Consider the following 27,949-nt stretch of genomic DNA (forward strand, 5'->3'; position numbering starts at 1 on the left):
ATTTTCATTAAGATGCTTTGTAAAGGTGTAACTATCTCAGCTGAAAATGCCTCATGTAAAATGTCATAGGATCACAATTGCCTTTTTCATGATGGTAGCTCACTGTGGGTTGCTTTGGGATCAGCCAAAATACCTAGATCTTCCTCTCCACCTATTAGTGAGCTTACAGTTATAGCAGATTTTTTTTCATTTTATTTTAGGCTTTAAGCGTATAACCTTATATGCTTCTACTGCTCCAGTCTTCAAAGTCATCCAAATCTTTCTGTGAAAACTTCTAGTTCTCCTTTTTATTGACAGTGCATCCTAACCAGTGTCTTTAGCAAATTTCATTACCACTGCTTTACCTTTTGTATTTTCGTCATTAACGGTTGTTTTTAAGTTATTGCCGATCATTGCTCATGCATATTTGCACATCCCGCTTTTCAGGAACCAATCTTTGTAGATTTACATTTCAAAATGTAATCACCTTTCTACATAGATGTTCGGTATAGACTTGCAAACCACAGTGCTATTGAGAAACTATACCTGAATATGTTCTTTGATTGCTATAGCTCTTTCACCATATGTTTGTAATATTAAGAAAAGATGGAGATTGCACATTTTCTGTATGGGAAATGGCATTAAAATTACTTTGGATATAAAATAGTTTATCATAGTAACAGTTGCTCATTTTTATGGACAGGTAAGCAGTGGGGTACTATGATTTCTAAAGCTGTGAATAATATTTTTTTCTGTTGTAGCTGCTATCAAAAAACTTCCCTTCTTGTGAAATCTAATTTTGATTAATCAGTCACTTTCTGTTGGTATTTCTTGCATTTTGCAGTATGAGGCAAGAAATCAGATGCATACAAAGTCATTTATGCATACATAATTCCACTGTAGTTAGAGTTGTGAATATGGGAACAAGCCGGGATTTATGTATGGCACCTGAGCTGTATTCTTGGGTCTTGCATTATCCTGCTGAGTGACTTTGGAGCTTCAGTTTTAGTTTCCCTGAATTCAACAGACATGTTATTTCAACCTATAAAGTCTCTGGAGAAGAGATATTTTTGCTTGCACACTGCTTACTACAATGATGACTGGAATTTCACCTTAGATTAATGGGAACTGCTGGTTTGCAAAAAAACCTAAAGAAACCATAAGAATATGTTCCATTTTTTTCAATTTCATGGCATTCTGTCTTTTTTCCTCCTCTGTGCAGCTTTCATAAGTCCTTGCTATCACACCACTTTGAAATGGTAATATCTGCCTTTTATTTTTGCTCTTAAACCATGGATTTGATTTCACACTACTCTTCTTTTAAGAATTTGTTACTTGTTTATTGTTAAAAATTTTAAATCCTCTCCTACTCAGACTGGCAGTACCTTTACTGACTATCACTTTTACTGTATCCTGTGGTATTTGTCCTCTTTCCAGAATTTTTATTATTTCTAATATTTGTTTTGTCAGAATTTTGTCAGACTTTGGTATGCTTTCTTTACATAAGTTTTCATATCACCTTGTGTTTTTGCCTCAGTAAGTGTAATTTATAACTCTGCAAGTGAAGTGGCAGCATAGACAGAACTGAAAAGAAATATTACATCTCTAGGTTTTCATCAATATTAACCCAATATATTGCAATGTATGCTTTGTCTTCACCAATCCAACTGTGACTGCTAAATATGAATAATGACAGTCAAACCACAAGCAATCTCTATTTGTTGTATTATCCGCCTATCTGTCTATTCATCCATCACCCTAGTATCCAATCACTTCCATAAAAATGAATAGTGATATATTTTTTGAACTTAATGCAGCCTTTGGCATGTCTCCCATTTCAGGCCCAGCAGTGTGTTGGGTAGAGATGTTTTGTTCTCAGTATTTGCTGTGGTTTCTGGTTAACAAAGGATGTCACTTTTGAACTACCTCTCATTCATCAGCCTCATTGACTACCTTTGACTCCCATGCATGACTGCTATTCCTTATATACGTTTGGCTTTTTGCAAAATGTGACCCTGTTTTTTTCCTTAACAGCTTTCATTCCTTTTAACTTTCATTATTTTATCTGCTCTGTTGTCTTCAGCTATTTTTCCTGTAAATAGAAATTACTAAATTTAAAATGTCTTTCTCTGGTCTGTCATTGTTATTGTCTCTTAGATGATACTACCTTCTGAACCTATATTCCATGAAGTCTCACCATCATTCAACTCAACTTTGCAGAAAAAATACTTCATCTTTTTCTGCTTTTTCTTTTTGTAACATTCCTCAATTATGGTCACCTCTCTATGTCCTCTTCGGTGATGTCACTCTCTCTTCTTTGTTTATACACAAAGTTGCTATTAAATCTTGCATCTAAATCATTGTACTTCTTTCTTGATAGTACTTAAAACATGAAACTGAGCATTGTTTTGCATATATAACATAGCTGTAGAGAGTTATTAATGAAATGCATGCTCTCTTCTGCTGGAAGGAAGTAGAAGTATTCTTGCTACTTTCTACTGCTTGCCATACTTCATATGTTATTTCTTTAATAAAGATTATCACAGTGTTGTCCTTTGCAGCTATAAGAGAAGCAGCATACACCTTTCCTCAAAAAGAAATGTTTTGCAGAATTGGCTGCTTCATAAATGGGCAATATTGATGGCATTCCCTGGAATGATGCATCTAGAAGATGTTGAAGCAATAAACTAAAATGAATTAATGTCCAAGCATTCTCTCATTTCCCTTTCCCTATTTGTCTATACTGTTGGGCCCATTCCTTTTTTTCTTTGTGAATGAAGTAAAAAACACAGATTTTCTGCCTTCTTCAACCCAAGTACAAGCATCTGAGGATTTGTTCACATGTCATTATCCTTTCTCAGTATATCAGAAATATTAATACATTTATCCTCATTACTTTCTGAGTATTGTTGTCTTCATGGAGTAACATATAGAGACTTCATCCTATTATAACTGGATTCTATTCTACACCTGTCTTGCTGTGATGTAAACAATTACAGTGCATAAAAAGTGCAAACTTGGAAAAAAAGATTTACGGAATTGTCAAAACCTTAATAAAACTCCCATAACTGAAGGGAAGATCAGTCGAGAACCTGAATTGCTCATGATATTCTTCTAGGACTCTTGCAACAAACTAGCTTTCTGTAATTTAGTATAATTTAAATGAAAAAGATAGCCACTTCCTCACTGCAGGATTCTGAAGACTTTGAGTAACTTATATTTGAAAACCCACACTTTTCACTGAAATTTAGAATTGAAATTATGAAGATTTACTTACCACTGATTTTTAAATTATGTTTCATAGAATATCAATAATTACAAATGTTTATAGTTTAGGTTTGCAACATGAGATCACAAACCCTTTAATAGCAACAGAAAAATATAATACTAAAATTTTCTATTTTCATTGGATACTACTTGCTTACTGCAATAGGGAGGAAGAATGATCAGTGGGCTCAGGAAGAAGATTGCTACTGACATAAACAAAAAAAAATTTGAAAATGCTTTCTACTGTATCTCCTAGGGCTAGTTGAACAATTTGAAATCATATCACAAGTTAAAACATCTCAAATTAAGCTTGGAAAAAAACTTTTTAGGACAGAAAAATAGCTATGTCTATTCAAATACATAAGGAATTAACATGTCATCTCTTCCCTGTCTTAAGCTTTCTTTTCTGAGGAATGGGACACAGCTGTAACTAAACTCTAGATAGATAATTTCAAAATGATTGATTTAACCCAGCAAATTTTCCAATATAAGTTTTCATAATCTCAAGTCTGAAAAAGTATCTCCAAGGTTTTTAGAGAAATCAAGTGTTTAATTTATCACCAGAGCAGACCTTACCAAAATTATCCATGTCTTTGTCACTTGCATATTAGATTTTGGCACTTCATTCAACATGTGACTATGCAATGCCACTCTTTAGTTGAAGCAACTATGGACTACAGCGACCCACTTATGTGGTAAAAATTGTATATTAGCACTTCAGAGTAATACCTTTTGGTCTGCACTGGTTTCTGATAAATGTCAGAACAGAATTAAGATGCCCATTTTAACCCATAAAGCCATACAGATTTTTCTTTTGAGAAACAGCACCTCTCAATCCATTGTATGGTCAAAACTGAAATTGGCAGGTGAGTCACAATATAAAAAAGAGGGTGCTGCTAATAGGACAACATTTGGAAGTTGTGAAATTTAAACTTTGCCCTGCTCCTTAGTCTATTGGAACTAAGATTTCTTAAGTATTAAAATATGTTGTCAGGTATATTGTCCTAAACAGCTTTTAGAGTTATTAGAAGGAAACTATATTTTACACAGAGGTAGCCTTTCTGTTCCTCCTTTGAGTCTTTGTTCCTAAGAGAACAAGAAGGAAGCATATAGTCTTTTTTTTTTTTTTTTTTTTTTTTTTTGGAAGCAATATTTAAGTACATTTGCATTGTAGCAAATACACAGTTTTGCAAAAAAGACAATTTTCCTCAGGTCCCTACCTAGCATCTGACCTCATCTCACTGAAAGAATAGATTTAAATGTAATGCCTAACTTCAGAAAGGAAAGAAAACAAAAGAAAATAAAGAATTATAGATGAGTCAGTTTAACATCAAACCCCAGAAAAAGTCTGGAAAAAAGCACCTCTATGATAGTAGAACAAAGCACCTGTAAGATAGCAAAGAGATTAATATGCTTGGGGTAGTCTGAAGTAAGGAAGGTAACACTGAATAGAGGTATAACCATCTTCAAGTACATCAATGCAGTTGCAAATAGGAAAGACAGATCTGTTTGCTATGCTCAAGTCATAGCACTAAACATAACTTTGGCAAAAAAGATTCAGATAAGATGTTAAGACAACTCAATGATAATGGCTTGGGAGGTTATGAAGTCTCTATCTGTGGAGGTCTTTAAGATCTTTCTAGAAAAATGCTGGTAGGAATGATAAAGGTAACTAATCCTCCTGCAGGAAGGGGTGAGTTCCAGATTACTTCTTGATATTTCTCCCTGTTCTGTTTTCTATGACAATTTTACATCTTTTAAATGAAGCTAATGTCAAGTAATAGTCCCTTCTTTGCAAATATGACATGCACTTGTAAAAATGACATAATCTTTTCTCCTAGTTATATGAGATTGCATTTGGCTATATTAAAAGCTGTAGTGCTGCAATGACCACACTATGCTAAGAAATACAGATGCATCACCTGTAACACCGTTATTCAGACTTCTAGTTTTGTAACTTTTACACGTACTGATTTTATGTTTCCTGACATACACTGACACTGATACTGGCCAGATTAGGACCAATAATAGGTAAATAATACGAGATACTGATTTACGACTACACTTGAAATGTCAGCCTATTTTGTTTGTACGTTTTATACAATGATGATTATATATTTTAGCACATTACAGATGCTGTTATTTTCCAAAGTCTAAGTGTTATATATGCATAATACAAGGTTTCTTCAAGAAGATCTATTTTCCAGATCATCATTTTGATAAGTGTTAATCATGATATCATGTCCCTTAAAGTTTTCAAAAGTATTTAGATATTAACCATAGTGTCCCACTTCTCATTTTTAAGAATTCATGGTAATATGTTATGTAGTATGTGCTTTATTAGCTTGTGCCTCTTTTAAATCACATGAATAAAACTATTTACAATCAGTTGCTGAAAAATATCATTTAAATATGTAGTTCAGTCCAAAGCACATCCTTAATGACAAATGCTCTTTCAGCACGGTGGATTTATTTTCAAAGTAGGAAAATATACCTATATTATCAGAACAAAAAAGAAGACACAAGAAAAATGGCACAAGATTTTTGGATGATTTAAAACACAATGTAAATGTACCTGGGCATATTAGATATATTAAATCTATTTTATCCCTTTTGTAAAAAAAGACAATTTTTTACACTAGAATGCACTTGATACAGTGTAATTCACAAATGAAATATCAAGACAGGAAATTAACTGATCAGATGCGTAATGTCGTAAAGTCATAACTAATGAAACTAAGGTACTGAAATCATAACCAGACGTTATTTGTGCTGGGATTCTTCAGCCAGTTGTCTCACTGGGGCTGTGGGCTTGTTAAAAATGCAGCTTCTTCACAGATTATTGAGGCTTGTAAAAGGGTGCCTCATTATACAAATCTTCACGTATTACAAGATGAACAATGAACAATGAAATGTTCTGATGAATGAATGGGTACCATTAGCTCATTAGCTTTGATACCATAGTGAGGCCTCTGGGAAATTGCCTGTTTTGCTCCCTCCCTTCTCTTCCCTTTCTTCCTTCCTTGCCTCCCTTTCTTCCTTCCCTCCTTCCACTCCCTTCCTCCTTCACTTTCCTTCTCTCTTTTTACCTTTGACCTCCTCTCTTTTCCTTCCCTCCTCCTTTCTCTTCCTCCTTCCATCTTTACTTCCTCTCCTTCTGTCCTTCTTCTGATAGTTTTCAAGACATTTGCAAGGAATTTTACCTTGCAGCGTTATGGTGTTTAAACCAAAGTAACATGGCATGTGCACACATACTGGCTCCTTTTATAAAATCTGCCTCACATGGCATCCCGTGACTGTATCAAGCCATGTCCATTCTTGAGGTATATGCTTTGACTACTTTAAAAATAAGGTCACCATTTGGCTATTTGGGAACTCTGTTTAAAGTTCAGGCTGTTCTTTCTTTACAACAAAAATCAGCATAAAGCTATGTCATTGTTAACCATACGATTAGTGTGTCCTCATAATGTTTCCTGTTGGTAACAGCTGCTCTAGGCATGCCTGGTCATGATCATGGTTTCCTGAAACACCAAAAGGATGTTGAGCTGTAACGGCTCTTGCACTACAAGGCCCAGGGTCTTGTATTGTTTCATCAAGACAATGCAGTCTTGTGTATCAGTGCAATTTAAGTGTTATTCTAGGACCTGTAGGAATATGACTTCATCATTAATGGGCATATCTTCTTTGAGACTTGCTTTAATCTATATCAGTTGTAAATGAATTTTCAGGAAAGGATAAAACACTTGTCAAATGTTTTTGGTATCAGCATAACCTCATGATGTGCAGAAAGAAGTGGGGCTCCTGAATATTGCTTGCATCTGTGTTCTCTCACGGATGCTGTAGAACTCACTCTGACTGTGCCTCAGAGTGTCTACTATTATCCCCATTGTCACAATATTATATTTTTATTGCTTAAATAGAAACTAGTGTAGACTCCAAACTGTACAATGTTCCGTTCATTTTTCTCTCTATTCAGGGCAATTATGTGAAGTACCTACTGGAAAGTACAGGCAAAAATTCTATTTCCATCTTTCCCCCCTGCTGTCTCCAAGCCTATTTGAATACAAACTTGTGTTCTTAGATTGATATTCAAAAAAGACCAATGATCAGACATTTAGGAATTGCAACTGGACAACAGTTTTGTTTTTTTCTGACATAATTGTTTTAAACAGAAACTGAACTACAATTGTATTCAGATTAAAATGAGCAGAGATATTTGTAAAGAGAAAATTTTATGAACAGCTGTGTTATGTATTTGAAGAAAACAATGAGACTAGAAAGTGAGAGAAAATTTGCCTTTACTTCCTCCAGAGGCAGGAGTAAGAGAGAATCTTCTACTGTGTGTTCGAATCCACTAAATATTCAGTTAAATGGCTATGAATAAGATAAGATAAACTGGAACTTGTGGCTTATAAAAATTTTCACAAGACTTAGGCTCTATCAAATGAGTAGATAACCAAAAATAGTTTCCATGTTAATCAATGTCCTATATTCATTCAGTCATGATGCAATCAGTCCTGCTTTTTTTTTATGAAGTGCACTTGTAATGCTGGACTGTATCTGTGAAGCCACAGACTTTAGTTTGTAGCAGTAGAAAGGATACACAAAGCAGAATGAGACTGATTATGAAAGAGAACACTTCTCTTTATACATAAATATCTAAAGGAAAAGGAACATCAACTTGACATAAGTCAACATAAATTATACTCCTGATAAATTAAGTCTGGTGTAAAATATATTTTAACTAAATCCCAAAGAGAACATTATTCTTCTGTACTTCCTTTTCCTGTTATTATATATAGATAAAAATAAACTAAAGAATTTTTAACTTTTAACTTTTTCTAGAACCTTACTTTTCTGTGAGCAGGTAAGTAAAAAGCTCCTTCCATCTAGAGAGAGCATTTATTTATCTTGAAACTTATGAACATTTAGATGTGTTTAAATCCTCCAAAGCCTTGTTGAAATACATTACAGTATTGCACAGGAAAAAAAGATAATTACTAGAGTAATTAATAACATCTTTGTAAAATGCAACATTTAGATCATTGCTATGAATTCTTGTTTTCTGACAAGGCTGATCTCGTAGGAAATCTCAGTTTTAAACTTTACTCAAATCCTGTTGTTAATGTATGATTTTAAAACAAGTTAGGGATACAATCTATTGACTGAAACTGATGGCAAAAATCACTGTAGGCCACAAAGTAATGCATGCAATTACTCTTTTTTTCTATCTCAAAGGTATTGTTGTTCTGGCTTTTTTCTTTTTAATAGAAATCTTATTCTCCCAACTGTAACATCAGGCATAAATTTTAAGACTGGGATGTAAAGAAAGCGTGAAAAAATAATAGTGTATGGCCCTGATCCAGCAAAGCACTTAGGAAAGCATGTAATTGGGTCTAGTTCATACACTTCAAGTTATGCACGTGCATATGCATTTTATACATGCTTGTAAAAGGCTCCATTCTTTTCTTGAAGTAAATGCAAGCTTCAGTCAATAACACATAGCTACTGAGAGTCACAGTTGGTGCTGCCAGAGCAGATTTTTTGGCCATGGAGAACAAATGGCACAGTACCTTCATTTGAAACACTATAAAATCAACCACCTTAAATATTATCACAGGTTGTGTTTTAATTGCTGATCATATTTATTTCCACTCCTTGATTAATAATAAAAAAGGGAAAAACACAAAGTCAGCAAGAAACACATTGCCAAGCAATAAAGAAAATCCTAACCACAATAAAATGAAATGTTGTTCAAGCGTTCAGTGGCATACAGGATTTTTCCAGTTTTTTCTTCTCTCTGTATAAAGCCAAGAAAAAAATAACTGTGGCCTTCCTTCCCATTCAAGCAGTAAAGACACCCAAGAGAAGAGATGACTTGGATTTTCTCCATTCTTGTTGTTCAGAGGACAGATGCACGAACTGTGAGTGTTTTTCTTTCTGTATCCTTTCACTTGTAAGAGGAATAGCTGGGATAAAGTCTTCTTTGATATATATTCATCATGTTAAGGATAAACATTGGTCTTTAAACTTTACTTAGAAGAAGTAGAAGGTAATCAAGCAGCAGCATGCCAACTAAAGACTAGGAAGACATGAAATGACAGTTAAAACCCCCTTCCTTCTCTGGATAAAAAGGTTGCAGGAAAACTCTTTATAGGAAAGTGAGACTTCAGATAAAACAAACAGAAGGAGATCATTCTTCATTGCCTGTCTCTACTTCTTTCTCCAGATCTCAGTGTTGGATGACATCCTGGTTCTTTATGGATTTTCATTTTTACCTTTGACCATTTCAAATTATAATAAAAAATGAGAAGATGCAGATAGAAATGTTGAAAGAAATAGAAAGGATCGCTTGTCTGGCATCAGACAATCATTTCTTAATACAGGTTTTCCAAGACAAAACTTAAACTATATAAAAGACTCTCCAAAAGGCAATGAAAGGTGCTTACTTTTGTGATGTACACATCAAGTTAGATTTTTTTTTTAAATAATAAGAAATCTATGGAATTTCTGAAGAACTTTAGTTTACAAATAATTTTTCTTAAAAGCTGGTGAAGTTTCTTCTGTGGTAAATCAAAATCTATGTATGTTTTGAACATGTGTATGTTTCCATATATGTACAGTGCATGAAAGGTAAATTGAATTGATTCAAAAGTGAAGTTTCAGCTTTTCTCCTCAAATATGATATCAGCTAGAGATAAGCAGTACTCAGGATTTACATTCTTTCTAGGAGAGAAACAGATAACATTAGAATTATGATTTATGACAATTATTTTTTGCTGGATGAATTTCATAATCACTGGGGAATAAAAAAGGTGAGATGCCTGCACAAAAACTGAAACCTGGGCAGCAGCCATACCTGGTAGTTGCAGACATGTTGAGGGGGAGCACAGAGAGTGATATAACACGCTATTCCTGTCCTTCGTAATCCTGGCTAGTCTCGGTGGTTAAGAGTTGCACTGAGCCTCTGCAGGGTTTTCCCTGAAGGGAGGGTAGGGTCTGGTCTGCAAAACTCTTTCTCGAATTTCTGTCTGATAAACTGGCTATCTCCTGCACACTATTTCAACAGATCTCACAACAACTTATTGGTCCAACTTCAAACCACGTTGCAGAGCCAACTTAGCATGCCTGAGCCCCATTCATTCCATATCCCTGCCCCTGCATCCTGTTCAGGCACAAACTGGCAAGGCCTTTTGCCATCAGGAGGGGACAAATAACTGGTGGGTGGGTACTTGGCAGGGAGCAGCAAGGTCAAGGTGCTCCATAAGGGAAGGTCAGCCAGGAGCTGGGAATTGCAGAAAGGCAGTCAGAGGCTGCATCTTACCAGCAAGAACAAATTCCACAGTACCCGAGCAAGAAGAGAAAAGTAGGTAGGTCTGGCAATGGCAGTAACCAGGCTGAGCCAACAACCCAGGTTGCCAGGCAAGTCTGTAGCAGTAAGGCAGGTGAGACATCAAGCCAGAAAACCAAGTCAGAGATTTAAGATCAGGGTCAGAATCAGGAAGGTACATGACCGGGCTCAGGCATATTTGTGATGTATGCTGAGCTTAAAAGCAGCTCCCAAGCAAAGGGCAGGGGTGCAGGGAGAGCAGGTCCCTCCTTCTCACAACCTCTTCCTCACACAGCCCTTCTCACACAGCTCTCTGGTTCAAGGCCGCGCAGTTGTATCACAAAGTGACCCTGAGCCCAGCAGCCAGAGCTCGATGAGTGTGCGAAGAGTTTGTGCTTAGGGCCCGGACAATATTCCGAGATGACTTTGTGGTCCAAAAGGAGAGCAGGGCACAGATGAGTTCACAGTGCAGTCCCTGGGCTTTCCTGACTTATGCCCCTTCTGCAGCAAGGGGGAAACAATGGCAAATGTTCACCAAGTGCACCAGGTTGAAACCCCTCCTTCGCTTCTTCCAGAACCTCTTATTTAGGCTATACTTTTCTCTTCATCTTTTTATTTATTACCTCTCCATCTGAGGCCACACCAGGTCTATGATCCTCCTATTTAACGTCTCACAGTCTTGACCAAGCTGACCATTTTCACTGTTTTTTCATGACTTTTTTTTCAATATTGAATAATAGAAGATATATTTGCGTGCCCTGGGCAAAACTGGCTCTTGGTAATCTATCTAACCACTGACTAGGATCTGTGACTGAGAACTCTGGGAGGGCAGAGAGTTAGAGCTGGACCCCTAGCTCCTGAAAACTTTTAAGTCTTAGGCTGCATTTGTACTAAAAAATAAAGACGTCTAAGGCCCATTAGGACAAGTAGCAAGGCATGGCATATGTTCTCAAGGTCTCCCAACCACAGAAAAAAATGAACAGCATCTGGAGTAGTCCCTAGTAGTCCACAAAAGTAGCCCAAACACTATCCAAGATGAACTATTTGGCCCATGCCAAAACTGTAATGTGTATAGAGTAACAAACTGTATGGATGATTGTATGCCACTGACGGTGTCATGGCCCTGCTTAGTTTACTAGTAGAGATATAGTCTTAGAGACCTTTAGTTAGGAGTCTGAGACTAGAAAGGATCTCACAGCTTCTGTGATTCTGGAGGAGTCAGATCTGCGCTACATCTCAAGAACTGCAGGTAGAGTTAATTTGATATGACAAATACTGTGGTCTGAGGACCTTCCAGTTGACAGGTGATTTTGAAAAATCAAGGGGTTTGACTACATTCAAACAAATGAAAATTCTTATGAGCTTGGAACCAAGGACAGAAGCCCATCTACCTAGTATTGATAACTGATATACTTATTTTAGACATGTAATGGAGCAGTCTCTCCAAACTAAAGGCCCATGTTACCTGTGTAGTTTCAGGGATAGGGTAAGTGCCTTTCAGGCCATTCAGAAGAGATCCTGTCAGCCTAACTTACGCATTTAAATGCAGGGACTGTCCTCTGGAGCCTTCAAAGGTCCCTAGCTTTATTGTTATTATGCAGAGAAATCAGGTACTTTAAGAGGAAAGTTTTATTAGGATCTCACAGGCCTGAGATAGTAGGCATAGGGACTGCTGAGGAGCTGCATAGGAGCCACTGTTTTATACTTAATATTTAATTTCAGATATTTCTGTAATTCTCAGTGAGAGCTGAGTTATAAAGTTAGGATGGTAAGACTGAAAACCTAGTTTTTTTCTCATGAGTTTAGAAGTCTGGCAAAAAAAATCAAGTACAATTGATGGATTTATATCTTTTAGAATCATAATCTGCAACCCATTTCTACCTCAGTAATGCATTTAACAATAGCTTGGGATCCTTCTACCAAAACAAATCATAAACATTTCCTGTCCAGCTGTTTAGCTGTCCAATTCCTATCTGCCAGGGCTTGAAAAATCCAACATTGAAACTACAGCTTCCTTTTTTTAAAAACTAAACTAAAGCAGCTGTAACTCTAGCTTTAACAATAGTCTTGTGCCTCTCTGCCCACCCCCAAAGTTACTGTCGGACTTGTCCTTCTTGGACATGGTTCAATACCTCATCATAGTATAAGATTTGCAGAATCCTTCAGTAAAACTGATCCTTTATTCTGTAGTCTTACCCTGACCTTTAGCTGTATCAATAGTCCATGATCTCAGAGCTAGTAGTAAACCTTGAGATTCATTTACTGTGTCCGTACTAGTATTAGAATTGTTTAGGACCATACTCTGATACTGGCCCCATTGGTACAGAATGTCTACATCCATTATATTAAACTCTGTTAGCCTCCAAAGCAGCCGAAGTTCCTACTGGGAATAGTCACTGGCTTACTCTCAACTATGCCCAGGATATTTAGGGAAAATGAGACTAGTCAGGGTTAAAACCATTCTAGCAACCATGACAAAAATTAAATAGTGTAGGTGGTCCAAGCATCCAAGAATGTTAACTCAGTGACAACTCTTAATAAAAATAAATATAACAATAATATAGAATAGGATAGTATATCATTTAATAGTATAACAATCCTTCATGCTATTAGTCTTGTTAACAGCAATTCTAGCAAGGAAGAATTCAGTATTTAATTAAACTGATTAACTAGTGAATCCCTTTACACTAATATGAATGGCATCTTACTGACAGACCAACTCCTAATCAATATCAGGGTAGGCCATTCACTTCTGGTGGTCTCAGAGCTCTCTCTGTAGTACTGCCAAGCTTGCAGGACCCAGGTTGAGCTCTCACCTTCAAATTATTAGTTCCTCAAGCCAACAACATACCAATGTTTATTGCTATAAACATGCAATCAAATTAGCAAAGGGATGGATGTATTATTATTTGAGAGGAACGGTTTCTGAATATGTCTGGAGGATGGAGGGCTGAAAAAATGTGACTGATGAAACTGGCAAAACTGGCGATGGGGTTTTATTCCTTGAGGAAGAGAGATTAAAAGTAGTTCTGCGAAAAATAAGTGTCTATAGGTAGGGAAGAAAGGAGATGAAAACGAAGTTTGTTACTGGATTACACAAAGCTCATTGGACTAAGAGGAAGCATGATGCATAGAATCATCCACTTTTGTGTTTAATACAAGCAGTGGGTGGGGTCACAAAACCACAGTAAACTCACATCATACTTGTCTTGGGCTGAATTAGGGAAATAAATGGATAAATAATGCAGCTTATTGTTCAATTCTGTTGTTCCTGGAGGACTATAGCAAACATCCAAGCACACTATGACCCAAACTTCTTTACAATCAGCCCACCTTACATTGCTGCCAAACTTGCAAGGAGCATCAGTTCACAGATTGGGTTTAAAGCGGTATTTCTTGTTACTATTGCAAGACTCTAAGGCTCTGATATTAAATTAGTTCATTCAACCCTAAACCAATCATTCCTAGTAATGAGCCATTCATCCCTTACCATTTCTAAATTTTCTCTGAGCCCTGCTTTCTTGGAGTACTCAGTAATGTCTAATTGCTTTGTTCTTTGTTTCTAAACTGACCCCTTCCATATCAATATGTTTTTCTCTTACCAGTCTCCCATGTAATCCTCCATATCTTATACATCAGCACTGAATTATCACAGATTATCATCTACTTTTGTGGCCTGTTATCCTATACTTAATTTCCTACTAGCCTTTACTTACTGGGAACCTCGCTTTAGACATGAGTCCTGACACAAATCTGCTCTTCCCTAGTTATGCAGGACTATTATGATCCATTTCCCAGTGACTTACCAACTCTAAGCTATTCACAGGCATCAGTCATCTTAGGCCTGGCAGAGAGAGAGGGAGTCACTGGATCCGGGGATAAATCTGACCCTTCTGCTCCATACCTGTACTCTGCAACTGATGCGTCTATGATTCCTCTAATGATAGGCTAACATAACAAAATTATTTGGGGGCAAATTACATCTCAGCTGTCATTATTGCCATTTTAAATTTACCTCTCTTGAAGCAGAGATTACAGAAATTCAGTTAAATTTATCTTTTATAATTCTGCCTATAAAGGTTTGAGGGATTTTTCTATATAATGTGATTTACAGCTGGGAAACTTAAAATGAAATTTTAAACCTATAATCCAAGAGATGCTTTTAGCTAAAAGTACATTTTAGGCTAGTATAGAGAATTTTGTACAACTCTGCACAGAGCATACAAATTCTTATTAAGGGAAACAGTTAATTCATCATTGTAATAGATTCTTAGAACAAAAATATTTAAAGATTATATTTCCTTTTCCAAGGTGTCCATCTTTAAAAATTAAACTATTAAATATTCATACTTCTATACGATTACAAATTAAACTATGAATTATCTCACCCACAGTTGCAGTAATGTCAGACTATTGAAGTGCTTATATTTATATATCTGTACAGGGAGAACACAGAAATGCTATGGGGGGGGGGGGGGGTTAGTCCATATTGAAATGTGGAAAAAGGTGTAAATGAAAGCTTATTTTCATTTAACGTTCTAGATATCTAAATATGGTATTTGTGAAGAAAGAGTGACAAAAATAATCTTGTTTTCATTAATACACTTAGATATAGTGCCTGCTTATCAGTATCTAGAAACTTATTACAATCAGGGTAACATCTAGGATAAGATCGATTATTCAGAGGAAACACAGCTTATTGCTCTGTAAAGGAATGCTAGGGGTGAGTTCAGTTCTAGATTAAAACACCTAAATTCAGGTGATTATACAGCTACATGGTTAAGTAGAACTATGCATGCATGTGGTGTTTAAACTCCTACTATTTTCAGTTGTGAACTAGCCAGCATAGGTCAATGGATTTCAGAGAGTGATTCAGCTGACCCTAAACACAAGCCACTTGGTTGATTAACTCTCTTAGCTCCGTTTACTGTATTGACTAGATATCCACTGAACAGAAGAGGAACTTGGAACATTTGGCTCATATGTAAATACCTGCGGGTGGGCACTTAAATTTAAGAATCTTAACTTTGTAGATGATTAGCTGAGACACAAACCAATGCTAGCTCCAAGTTGGCATCAACCACACTGTTGTGTATGTCTTACTGGGAGCTCACATTATGGGTTTACGGGCTTAGCCATTCTGCTGAAAGTATTTGTTAGTGATGACTGAATAGTATGCTTGAAGAGACTCACTTTTGCTCACTGAGGATCTGAGAACACAAGTTGTTCTCAGAAGATAATCTCTTGCCATCTCTGGTTACTTAATACAGAGTCAGTTGGTGTCACAAACCAGGGAACACACATGAGCATTTGATACCATTATATATCAGAGATGGATATATGTGAGACACAAGTTAGGTAACTATGGCATATCAGAGTTTTGTGTTACAGATATCGTTATAGAAGTTGTTAATTTTCAAATAGGGATCCTTTTTAAAAAATAAAAATATATATAAAAAAAGTTGCTATTCTCAAATTTGACAGTAACAGCTCTCAACCTCACCTTCTCAAAAAGTGCCTTTATGGCATTCTACATTCAACTTTGTTCAAAAAACCCTCTTTGTTAGCTAGCTCTTCGAGCTAATCTAAATGAAGTAACTTTCAACCCCAGTGAAGAAGTTGTGAATGCTAATATCTCTATGTCTTTATATAGTAATTTTACAAAGAGCAAATAAAGCTATGAATAATTTGAATTAAATACTTTGGAGTCATGCATTATTTTGTGTATCCATCAGAAACTATGATTAATTAAACCTAGGTGCATTTAAAGACCTTTTTCAGACATAGGATAGCATGAGGTCATTGCATGCTTTAGCATTCTCACTTAAGTATAAATATTTTATGGTTTGTAGCATAATTTGCCTGTCAATACAGAGGACATTATTCTAGTACCTGTTATGTGTAATGCTATAGATGAACAGTATGGATTCTACAACAGAAGGCATGGGAATTCTATTGGAAAAAAAAGTTCTACATTAATAAGGTTTATTCCTATTGCTATTGATTCTGAAGGTAAGCAATAGTGTCCCAGTACATCACTTTGAATAAATGCTTGTAAATACAATATATAAGATACACTGTTGCAGATAAAGACAAAAGGATCAGTATCTTGACTGGTACTTAACAGGATCTTATACTATTCATTAAATATTATTCAGTATTTAAAGGAATCTCACCCATGATGAAGAAAGGTGCATTTAATGAGTTTATTGCATGGGCAATTTGTAGTCACATTGTGATCTTGTGGCCCTAGACCACCGACATTGCCCAGATGAATATATTCTCAGGGCAGCCCCACTGTATCTCTGAGCTGCTCTCTCTCCAAAACCTAAACCTAACCTTAAACTGAACCCTAACCCTAAGTCTAGGCTTGGTCAAGTGGTGGACAAATCCTCAAAGGAGAATTGTTGTGGCACCTTGCTTCTTCCTTCTGCAGCCTCTTGGCAGTTCTGCCTCAATTCTAGATCAAGGCTTTCTATCTCTCTGAACCCTAATCCCAACCCCAGCCCTAACCATAGGTTTGGGCTTAGCCTTAGCACAAGCCGTTGAGAGAGTTCCTGGATTAAGAACCTCTTGGGACATTCTTTTTTTTTTTTTTTTTTTTTTTGCAGCCTGGTTCTTCCTTTCAAAAATGTACAGCGCAGTGCCACTAAAACTGCAGTCCTAGGCTTTCTCTTTCCCCTGAGCCTAACCCAAACCCTAATGTTGTTGGATGCAATATATGAGCTGGCAAATTGTTATTGTGAATATATTGTCACACACTTGCCACTATGTTCAAACGTTCTGTAAACAAATGATATGCCAAAACACATTCCATCTTTGGGTTGCTACTTTGTTTACTTGTTTATTTGTATCCAAAGATCATTTTCTCAGAACCATCTTCAAATGATGGAAAGAAGTTAAACGTGAGAAAAGAGGCAGGAATGTCCTTCTATAGCATACAACAGCTTGTTGCACTCTTTGCTTTCTGTGCTTCAAATAAATGTAATGCTACTAGACTTCTGACTGAGTGGAAAAAGTCTGTGTTTTTTCAGCTTACAGAAGGAGTTTGGAGATAACCAGCAAACAGAGGTCATAAAGAGGATAGAAGAATTTGAGTTTCTCACTGCCGTGGACATTTATAAACTAGACTTTCAGTCACTTTATGCTTTAATGTCTTTTACAGATTACTTCTAATTCCATGCTCAGTGCGAGCAGTATTTCTTAAGTATTTCTTAAGCATTTCTAAAGTGAAGGGTGAGTATCCGAAGTGTGGAGAGACATTCTATCTGTAAGGAGACTGGAAATATTTTTACTCCAATTTGTAGTTTGATAACACCTTTTTTTATCGTCATATATTGTCATCTCATTTCTGCGCAAGATGGTAAAGTAATCTGTAAAAAAGGGAGTTTTTTGAGTTAAAATAAAGCATTATAATACTTAATACGGTGGGAGTTCTGCGACCTCACAATGAACCCATTCATTTAAAGCATATAGTGCAATTGCTCTAGTGATTTAATTTAGTTAAATTTCAGCAAGAATTGCATTGTTCCTCCAATTATTACAAAACCCAAACTTAAAAATGAACAGACTTAATTCAAAATAGAAGTAATCAAAAAAAATCTTCAATCATAAAATTCATTGTGCAGTATGATATTAATAATCATCTAGGAAAAGAAAAACAACCTTTCCTGAAGAATAATATTTTAGAAAATTAGTCATGTGAAAAAAACAATTTAGGAAAAGGAATTTACTTTATCCTGAACCACACTATCTCACAGTTATTCTAAATAACATAGGCTATCATATATCTGGCTTCATAGTAAATAACTGCTAAGTGATGATGCATTCTATGGATGCTAACATATTGTCCAAGTACATCCAGATCTTGACTTTTAATTAATTTTCCTGGGTTTTTTTACATCAAAATAAAACTGTTATTAAATCACTTCATATAAATGAACTTTTTTTTCATCCATATTTTTAAGAAGAGGTTGGTGCCAGTATTGACAACCAACATGCTTTTGCACAACTGAAGAGAAAAAAAACAGGAAAAAAATGTATTCTGAATTAAGCCATCTTTTAGTATTCTGCTGTGGATTTCATCAACCAAACTATTCACTTATCACAGCTGAAGCATACATCCCTGAAGAGTATTATAGGCAATATGCTCAAAATCTGTACAGCACCCACAAATGTTTGCACATTGCCATCTATTTCAGAGTTATTTTAGAGCTGACAGTCTTACTTCTCTTATAATAGGGCAATTTGCATTTTTACTGTAGAACCAAGTATTGTTATTAATCTCATGGTCAGTAATCTTCTGCCTTTTTTAATAACTGGTTACAATTCATTTTGTTAAAGGCTTGTGAGTTGGCGTATTGGATTAGTATTGTCAGTGAAATGTACAATTTACTCTCCAAGGTCTTGATTTACATTTAAGCTTGGGAAAGGTTACTGGAATTGTCTTGACATAACTTTAATAATAAGGAAACTTGAGTGCAAGTTAGCTGACTCCTGTATAGAGACCACAGGATCACTGAACTGCTCAGCAATTGAAGCTGTTCTGTTCAGTAATCAACATTAAATGCAGGAAGCATACATGTTTTTGTTATCCCAGAGTAATTATATTTGTCTATCAGACAGTACTATCAGAGATGCACTCATTCTACTGAAACTGATTTATTAATCAATGGTGTTTTTCTACTATTAAAAGTAAAAAGCACCATATGGTGTAGGAAGATTATTAAAAGTCATAGGAATTTTTAAAAAATAGATTATTGAAGTGTGCAATAAAATTATCCCAGGAAGTACGTTTAAGAAAACTAAAATCTACTAGATCAGATAAACTAACTCATGTCATTCGGTGTAGCTCCAATAGGTCTTTATTATGTATATATCTTTACTATTAGGTAAGGAAGATTGTTCTATATCATGTTTGTATAGTCAATTACAGCTATTTGCATCAGCATTATCTAGCAGTCAGATGATTATTGCCTAAACTGCCTTAGCCTCAATGAAATATGAAAAGCACTGCCAGGTGTTCTCAGCATCTAACTTTAGGGATTTAACTTAGCTCTTGAACTCAAAGACTCCCTAGTAGCTGAAGTGGATGGACTCAGCTCCCCGAATCACTGTCTGGAAACACCATGACCCCTTGAAAACTTAGGGTCCTGATTAAGGTACCCAAATTAAACATGATATGAAGGAGATGTTGTGAACTCCCTATTTAACTGTCTGAGTTAAAAACATACTAAAGAAGCATGTATAGTAGTTAGACCAGGGAACAGGGAGACAAGCTTCCCATTTTTATTTTCCTGTCTGGGTCATATGTGACTGACAGATGTCATGGCCTCTGGCATGGAATAGGAATGCAGTCTGAGGAGAGCTAAGTCTCTTAACCATCAGATCTGTTTCATCTGTCTTTAAGTTGCTTCCCTTGGATACACAGAAAGTGAGGACAAGGACTACCTGTGGACCATGGTGAGGGTGGAGTAGAATAAAGCTTCTACAGAAGAATAGTTTATGATAGAGGGGAAAGATAACAAGGATACTTAAGAAGACTAACATCCTAACTTTGAAATTTCTGCTTTTAATTGTTTAAAAAAGAGATTAAAAAATAAATTTTAAAGGAAGTTGTAGAAAGAGCAAAGAAAAAATTCAGCCTGAACTCTTTATAAAGTATTTTATATTGAAAATGAATATTTGAATAAATGTTTGAGGCATGGGAGAGATACAAAGTCTTATTCTGGGCCTGTTGTTATGGAGTTTACAGTACATCTGAAACAAACAAGAAATGTACCTATAGTGATGTGATTAAATAACGTTGTAACTTACTTAAAAATTCCAATGTGACAACATCTACAGGCATACAGACCATGAATTTTCTTTCTTAACCCTAACACTAAAAGAACTATGCCCTTTTTGGCATCATTCATAAAAATATCCAAAAGACTTGACCATCCTTTTGCTATTCTAGTAGCATTTATCAGCAATTGGGGAAAAATTCTCAGGGTGTTTTTAAAACTAAAGATGATTCTCTTCGCAATCTATAGCTTTCTCTCAGGTTCTGAGTAAATCATGAGCCTCAACAAACTGCTCCACTGAACCATCGCCGGCCAATTCAAAAGGAGCAGATGAAACTAAAATATCCTGGAAAGACATAATCTCTGATTGCCCTCTTCCTTCCCCTCCCTATGTCCCTGTTCCCTCTCCTTCTCCTTCCAAAGAAAAAGAAACACTAAAAACCAAATTCCGTAAAGCTGGAATATCTCTTCAGCTGATCTTTTTGCTGCTGTGGCCGTGCCAGGGCTCAGGGCTGGCCATGGCCTGAGCTGGGCTGGATTGGTTTGAGCGCTTGCACTGGGGCCCAGGGGCTGCTGCCTGCCCTGCCCCAGCCCCAGGCTCTGGGGAGGGGGTGACACCCCCGGCAGTCGCTGCCTGGCAAACAGTAGCCCTTTGTGTGCGCGGAGTGTGCGTGGGGCAGGGTGGGCCCCCCACCCCATGAACATCACACCACCCCTGGTGAAGACCTAGAGGTGCTGGAAAGGGTTGTAAGTCGTGCTCCCTCACTTTGAAGAAAACAGAAGCTGTTAACCTTATGACTCAGAGGAACACTGGAAATATGAGTATAATACTTAAGTAAGGGTAGGTATTAGAGGTTTTTTTTTTTTTTGTATAATAACTGTAGGGGTATTATTAACGGGGCTTTTCTGTATTTATTTGGACTATGAGTCTTAGTATTAGATAAAATGGGCTATTAGGCTGTCAAAACATTAACTGGAGAAACAATACATTATTGGCTCCCTATGTGTATATATATAAAAAAATATATATATACATATATATAGTGGTCCTTTTACAATTATGACCTTTTCCAAAGTATTGGGCTGTAATTAATTGATTAAGCAAACAGCCCATTTTAAATTTAAGCACCTGGATGACAGAAGCTCTAGCAAAGTGGCTGCAAGTGAAAACATCTCACTCTTAATCACACTGTCTCCTGTCCCACAGGAGAGGAAATCTAACGGGAACTCATCATGGCCTGTAAAGAGGTTAACTGGACCATTGGGGAAAGCAGGAAATACAGGTGTCCCTTACAAGAATGTGAAAATCCCAACAGCCTCAAGTGCTCAACAGAAGGTTGTTCTTCTTTAGCCATTTTTCTTACCTATCGCCTGCCCACTAAGCAGGAACCCTCTTCTACCTGTCCTGCCGCCTCTAGATTCAACAAAACATTCAAGCAGAAAACTAATTCTCTCAATCTATCAAAGACCCCCTGTAGTTAGCACACTAAGCATTACTATTACAGAGATATCTCAGATACTGCTATTTCCATAGGCTGTGACTGAATTGCGTTAGTTTGCTGTGCATCTTCAGAAGAGGATCAAAATTCATCAGAATTTCAGTTTCTGAAATGTTCTATTTTAACATCATAGAGGAGGACAGATACAGGTAACCAACGTTTTCATATTGAATAAATAATCTATCAATCTCTTTGTTGTTGCTGTTCATGAGTTCCCTGGTGAAAATCCTAATTACAACAGGTGTATTAGTTATGTGGATAACAGTAGATTTGGTCAAAAATTTGTTCATGATTTAATAACTTCAGAGTTAATTTTTTTTGTAGTTTGTGATTGGCTGAGTTGAATGGTATCATTTCTGTTACCTAGCATTTTCTAAGTGTGACAATTAACATTTAGTCATAAAGAGTAAATAATCTATTAGAGTCATGGGATCATAGCATACACCACATAGATTGAAATAGACCTGAGGAAGTCTCTAGTACAACCTCTTGCTCAAAGTGTGGTCAGCTATGAGGTCAGACCAGGCTGCTCAGAGCTTTGTCCAGCCTGCTCTTGAAAACCTCCAAGAATGGAGACTGTGTAAGCTCTGGACAACCTATTCTAATGCTTGGCTGTCCTCATGGTGAAAAAGTTTCTCCTTATGTCCATTATCCATTAATCATATATATTAACTGTGTGTTGTCCCTTGCCCTCCCACCATGCACCACTGTGGCTGAATCCTTGATAACCTTATAGGTGTTGAAAGGCTGCTGTTAGGCTCCCCAAAGCTTTTTCCATAGAAAACCAGTTCCAGCTCTTTCAGCTTCTCCTCATAAGGCACATGCTTCAGCACATGCTCCAGCCCTTGACCAACCTGGTGGCCACTGTACCTTGGTTTGTATCAATACGAGATTGAGAACTACACAACTCATCTTGACTGAGAATACAATGCAGTTACAGTGGAATAACAATTGAAAAATGTAATTTTTCATAAACAAGGACTTTTTATATTCTTGAAATTGTCTTGATACTGGCAGACACTTTTGCACAGGATCACAGGAAGAAATGTAGACTTAAAATAACCACATTCAGTCAGAAAATGATTGCAAAACCATACTGTGTGTTAGTCAACCAATCCTGATGTAAGGAACTCGGACAGACTTCCCTGTTACAGCAGGAGCCAAGGTAAATTTCATCAGAGCAGGAAAAAGAGGTAAATTCCTGAGAATCTACCTCTTCCTCTGGTGGTACTATTCTCAGACACAAGAAAGGATTCTACATTTCCTTTTAGCCGGCTAGAGAGGAAACAGGGAGCTAATTCTCACTCACAGTCTCCTTTCCTCAATGTAAATTAATGTTCTTATCAGATGCCTGGAGACTGCGCTGCAATGATTGCTGCCATGCCCACCTCACCAGAACTGAGTGTACTGAACCATTTTCATGTCACTGTGGGTTCAGGTTTTCTGTATCTGGAATGGTCTTCTCCCCTCCGCCCCCTAACCCTGTCAGGCCAAAATGGTCAAAGGCAATGTGTCAGTACAGTTTCGGTGAAAGGCACAACAGTAGGTATTCTAAGAAAATAGTGGCTATGCATGGGGAAAAAGCCAGTCCTAGAGAATTTTACTAGTGGACTTTCTTCCTTTGGAAATAGAGGATTTTCTTCAGTTTTCTCAGAATGAGGCTGACCTTGATGCTCTTTCCAGGGAGGAAATAGAGGAGGAGGAGAGGAATATAGGAAAGAGTCACTAGGAATTTAGAATTAAGCATGTCTATCCTAATTTTTTAAATATAATTCTACACAGACTCAACTTAAATGTCAACAAGAATGTTCAGTCTTTCATTAAGAAAATAAAGATTGACACTTGTATCCTTCTTACTCCCTATACTTTTTGTTCCCTTTTAACTCTGCATCTCAATGTAATGACTTACTTATATACTGTGCTTGTCCGGGATAACTGATGCTTCTAAGAAAATTTTAGAATTTTCACTGTCCTTGGATATTCAAATACTAGCTTTATACTTAGCTCATTCTTAAAGAATGTCGCTCTAACCATTATTACTTCCCTTATAGCAACACAGTAGATCTCTTCTGCAAAGTATAAGAATGAAGAATATTTTAAGTTTGTCTGCTATCCTGACCACCCAAAAAGCATATTTACAATCAGATTGTTCTAGATTATTTTGCTGATTGAAGCTTTTCTCATGTAAGCATCATATCTGTCCAATCACTCATGGGTAAACTGATTAATTTCTGAGAGTTTTTTTTAATCAAGAGACACACCACTAAATCATGAGATTATTGATTCTTGAAATTATTTCCACCCTTATTTCTCTAGCACATCTACTAAGAGAATATCAAAATTATGAGTATAGATGGCATGGTAATCCTAAACCATCCAGCAAGAACTTCTGACACTATTCTTGGAAAGTCTGTATTTGAGAACCAGTGAGTTGGGCATTACGAGTCTTCCTTTGTCATATCACCAATAGAGTGAAGGTCCTCACAGATAGGATCCAAGTATGAAAAGCCTCTATCATTTCTACAGTTTTGTTAGTCCATATGAGTCCTTTGGAATAGTTACAGAGGATTCTGGTTCCTCTATTTAACAAGCCACATTCAAGAAATCTGCCAAACCTAGAAACTGTGCAACAGTCATTTAAAAGAACTGTTTCAGTAAAAGAGAAGTTCACACTTGCTATTGTAACACAGGAAGTAAAAGTGTTTCTTACCTGTGAAGCCCCTGTCACATTCACAAAGAAAAGTGTTTGGAGTAACATTGCTGCAGTTGCCATTGAAACATGTATGTGGCTGGCACTGTCCAACTATTTCTGTACAATTTTTACCTATTTAAAAGAGATATAGGAAGACTGAACTTTGTAAATATTTATATTTTTCCAGAAATGCAAATTTATATGTAAAATAAAACATTTTATTAGCTAGCTAGCTAGATATATAGGTTGGTAGATAGGTAGGTAGGTAGATATTTGTGTTAATATTTATCACAAGTTTTAGTGAAAACTAATGAAGTTTTAAAGCAAGGCAAAAATAAGTTGGGCTGCTGTCATACGAGCGACTGCACTCAGCCTCATCTGCCATGCAGTTACAAATTTGCATATAACTTAAAATCCAGGAATGCTATAGCTATAGTAGGTATCTGTTTCTTTGTGACATGAATGTAGCTTATAGTTTCTTCCAGCATTAGGAACAAAGAGCTGTTCTCATGTGGCATCAAATTTGAATTAATTTTTCTTAATATGCAGCTTTCTTGAAATTACTATTCAAATTATAAACTGCTTATGCTATTACAGCATATGGGTCTAAATACCGTATAATTATGCTTGCCACTTGAGTTGTTACTATGGCATTATTCACACCGTCAACTTTTCTACTTTCTAATATACTTTATACTATGGGAGAAACTCTTTCTTCCCTTACGCTTGTGTAACCACAACCATAATACCTGATACTTTAATCTTCTAGTTGTTCTTGTTTACATACGGCTTATTTACTGGACCAGTACTGTCAGTACAAAATGATAGTATAAGCTAACACTGTCCCATATAGGCTAGCAGAATATTTCAAGCATTGCTTGATAGAAGCATTAAGCATGGTCACTGGTTTTCATAGAAGTGCTTATGAATCTTTCCAGCAGTTTGAATTAAAGTAGTACTAAGCCCTTGTGGTGGTTATTATTTTCAAGGCATCTTACACAGTTAGCCCTCAGAGCTCACAAAAGATACAAAAAGCATACTGCATCAATGTTTTCTACCATGAACATTTCACACTATTTTTACTAAACTCTGAGTAATTATAAAAAATACTCCTTTCATAGCATTGACATATTCATATCTGCACAATCTTCTTTTTGCAAATGCATTAGTAATAAAATTATTATGTCATTTGAAAAGCGATTAAAAATAAATTATAGCAAACTTTATGCAATATAACCTTCATTTCTGTATTCTGTGAACCTCATTTGCTCCTGACTCATCAGCTGTGTCTCATAGCCTGGCATTGCTATTGGGACAGCACAGAACTACAGTCCACACAAGGAACGTTGCTAGGATTCCGCTCCACAAATTTAGAAAGAGCTGCATCACTTCTTTTTGTGATGTGAATGATTACTTCTGGTACTTTCTAAAGGATTCCTGAACTCCATTTTTCTGAAGGCAGTCAAAAATATATCCATAACTTCCTTTATCCCCTTCTCTTCCTCTTTGAAATGAAGGACAATGGTTAGGTAAGAATGTATGTGAAAATGCTGTAGTCCCTGGTAGGCTGATACCAAACCCAAGTTCAATTCTTTCAATGGACTTGGGATAAAAACCTGGTTAGAAGTACTGCAATAGTTCCTAAATAGAATTAAGTGAAGGGGTTTTTTTTATGAAAAATTTAATTCGGTGACAACAGTATATTTAACAAACTCTTTTGAAAAAAACTTTACAAAGCAAAACATCTGGAAAAGATTAAGTATGTTAGTTTGCTTGCATTTCTAATTAAAATTTTGACTCTTCAATTAGAAACAAATTTTGATTTTGTAATTTTCTCTAATTTGATTTCAAAAGGGTTGAAACTGAAAAAGAAGTTTTCATGGCAAGTTTAGTGATATTTTTATTTCAACGAAACAGTTTGCTGTTTTTCAGCATTTTGGTTAGGTAACTATTTTCAGTTGGTCTGACTCCAAACAATTCCTATTATTTGGTGAGAAAGCTTGAACTGCTGAGTGAACAGAAAAAAAAAATCTGTTACTTATGTAAGTGCACAAGTAGTTGCCTACAGCTGGTGCTTAAGTGGGAGAGTAGCATGCAGAAAATTTGTTTAATCTTTCCCCACAGTGCATGCATCATTGGAAGCGGGCAGAAACTGTCTTTAAATGATGGCACAGTCTCCTATAGGAGGCTTCATGTAAAAGAGACTCAGTGCATGTGTGGTAGTGGCAATGGACAATCAAACTATAGAAAACCTTTGCTAATGATACACTTTATTATACGTTAAAGAATACATATTACTTACATAATATTTATTCCTAGGAGAAAACAAAATACCTGAAAATTGTGGAGGACAAGTGCATTGGTAAGAATCTCCGGGAAGCTGCGGTACCTCCGTACAGGAGGCGTTGTTGTGGCAAGGTTTAGTGGAGCACATATCAAACTTCTGGCAGAATCTCCCAGAGTACTGTGGGAAACAGCGGCAATTGTATGCGTCCTCCCAAACATGGCTTAGACATCTTCCATGCCCAGAGCATAACGGTGCATGTGGAGCCTGTTGGCAAAGCTGCTGCTTCACAGTTACGTTCAGACGAAGGCCCTTGTTGCACAGTTGCGGGCCTTTCTGGTGCTGCTCTGAGAAATAATGAGTTCCAACACCGAGCCATTTGGGGTCAACTTGGTGCAGCCATCTGACCTGGCAAACAAAAATCAGCTGCTCTTGAAGAACGCCAGTTTTAGGGCAATTAATAAATTCTTCCTCGGAGACATTTGCCAAATTCATTCCGAGCAGCTGAAAGGATGGCTCAGAGGAGATGAAGAGACTGTCACCTAACTGAAGCTGTAAGGGACATATCTGAGGGACATGGAGATTTTGCTCTTCTGAGATGTCCCCAATAACACTTTTATCCATATTCCAGCACTCTTTGTAAAAATCTGAGCAGATGTTTTCCCTTAGTGTCCATTTTATTATATTGGGTTTTGGTTCCACTCGCCATTCGACAGTCATTTGCCTCTCACATGTTATCTGTCCATTTACAATGTAGATTTGAAGAAAGCACACAAGTATGAGAGCTGTTGATTTTGCACTCATTGTTTCACGTGGCAAATACGAGTCTCCGTTCACAAATGCATCATGACTGAAGACAGCTTTAGAACACTCGTTGTCTGAGATTCGTTTGTATTTTCTTTTTGGTTCCATCTTAGGAATTCAAAGAGAGAAAAACATTTCTGTTTACACACCAAATACAGTAAAATATCAAAGCCTTATTAAAAAATATACAACATAGAAATTACACAACAAAGCAAGGTCTGTGTTTAGTTACACTGATGCAAAACTGCAATAAGTCTGCTTAACTGATCAGAATTACACCAGAGTAACTGAAGTCAGAATCTGTTCCTA

General features: G+C 36.5%; 1 protein-coding gene across 1 annotated transcript in view; it reads right to left on the reverse strand.

Moving 5' to 3' along the window:
- EYS (eyes shut homolog) overlaps positions 1-27,640 on the reverse strand; it is a 909,330-nt gene extending 881,690 nt beyond the window's left edge. Inside the window, exons 1-2 of the mRNA XM_064508633.1 lie at positions 26,887-27,640; positions 24,571-24,684 (exon numbers count right to left, since the gene is read on the reverse strand). Of these exons, the coding sequence (XP_064364703.1) occupies positions 24,571-24,684; positions 26,887-27,640 (868 nt within the window). The remainder of the gene's footprint in view (positions 1-24,570; positions 24,685-26,886) is intronic.
- Between the last annotated feature and the right edge of the window lie 309 nt (positions 27,641-27,949).

Source organism: Dromaius novaehollandiae, chromosome 3 (genome assembly GCF_036370855.1).
Source record: "Dromaius novaehollandiae isolate bDroNov1 chromosome 3, bDroNov1.hap1, whole genome shotgun sequence".
In the NCBI taxonomy this organism is placed as follows: Eukaryota; Metazoa; Chordata; class Aves; order Casuariiformes; family Dromaiidae; genus Dromaius; species Dromaius novaehollandiae.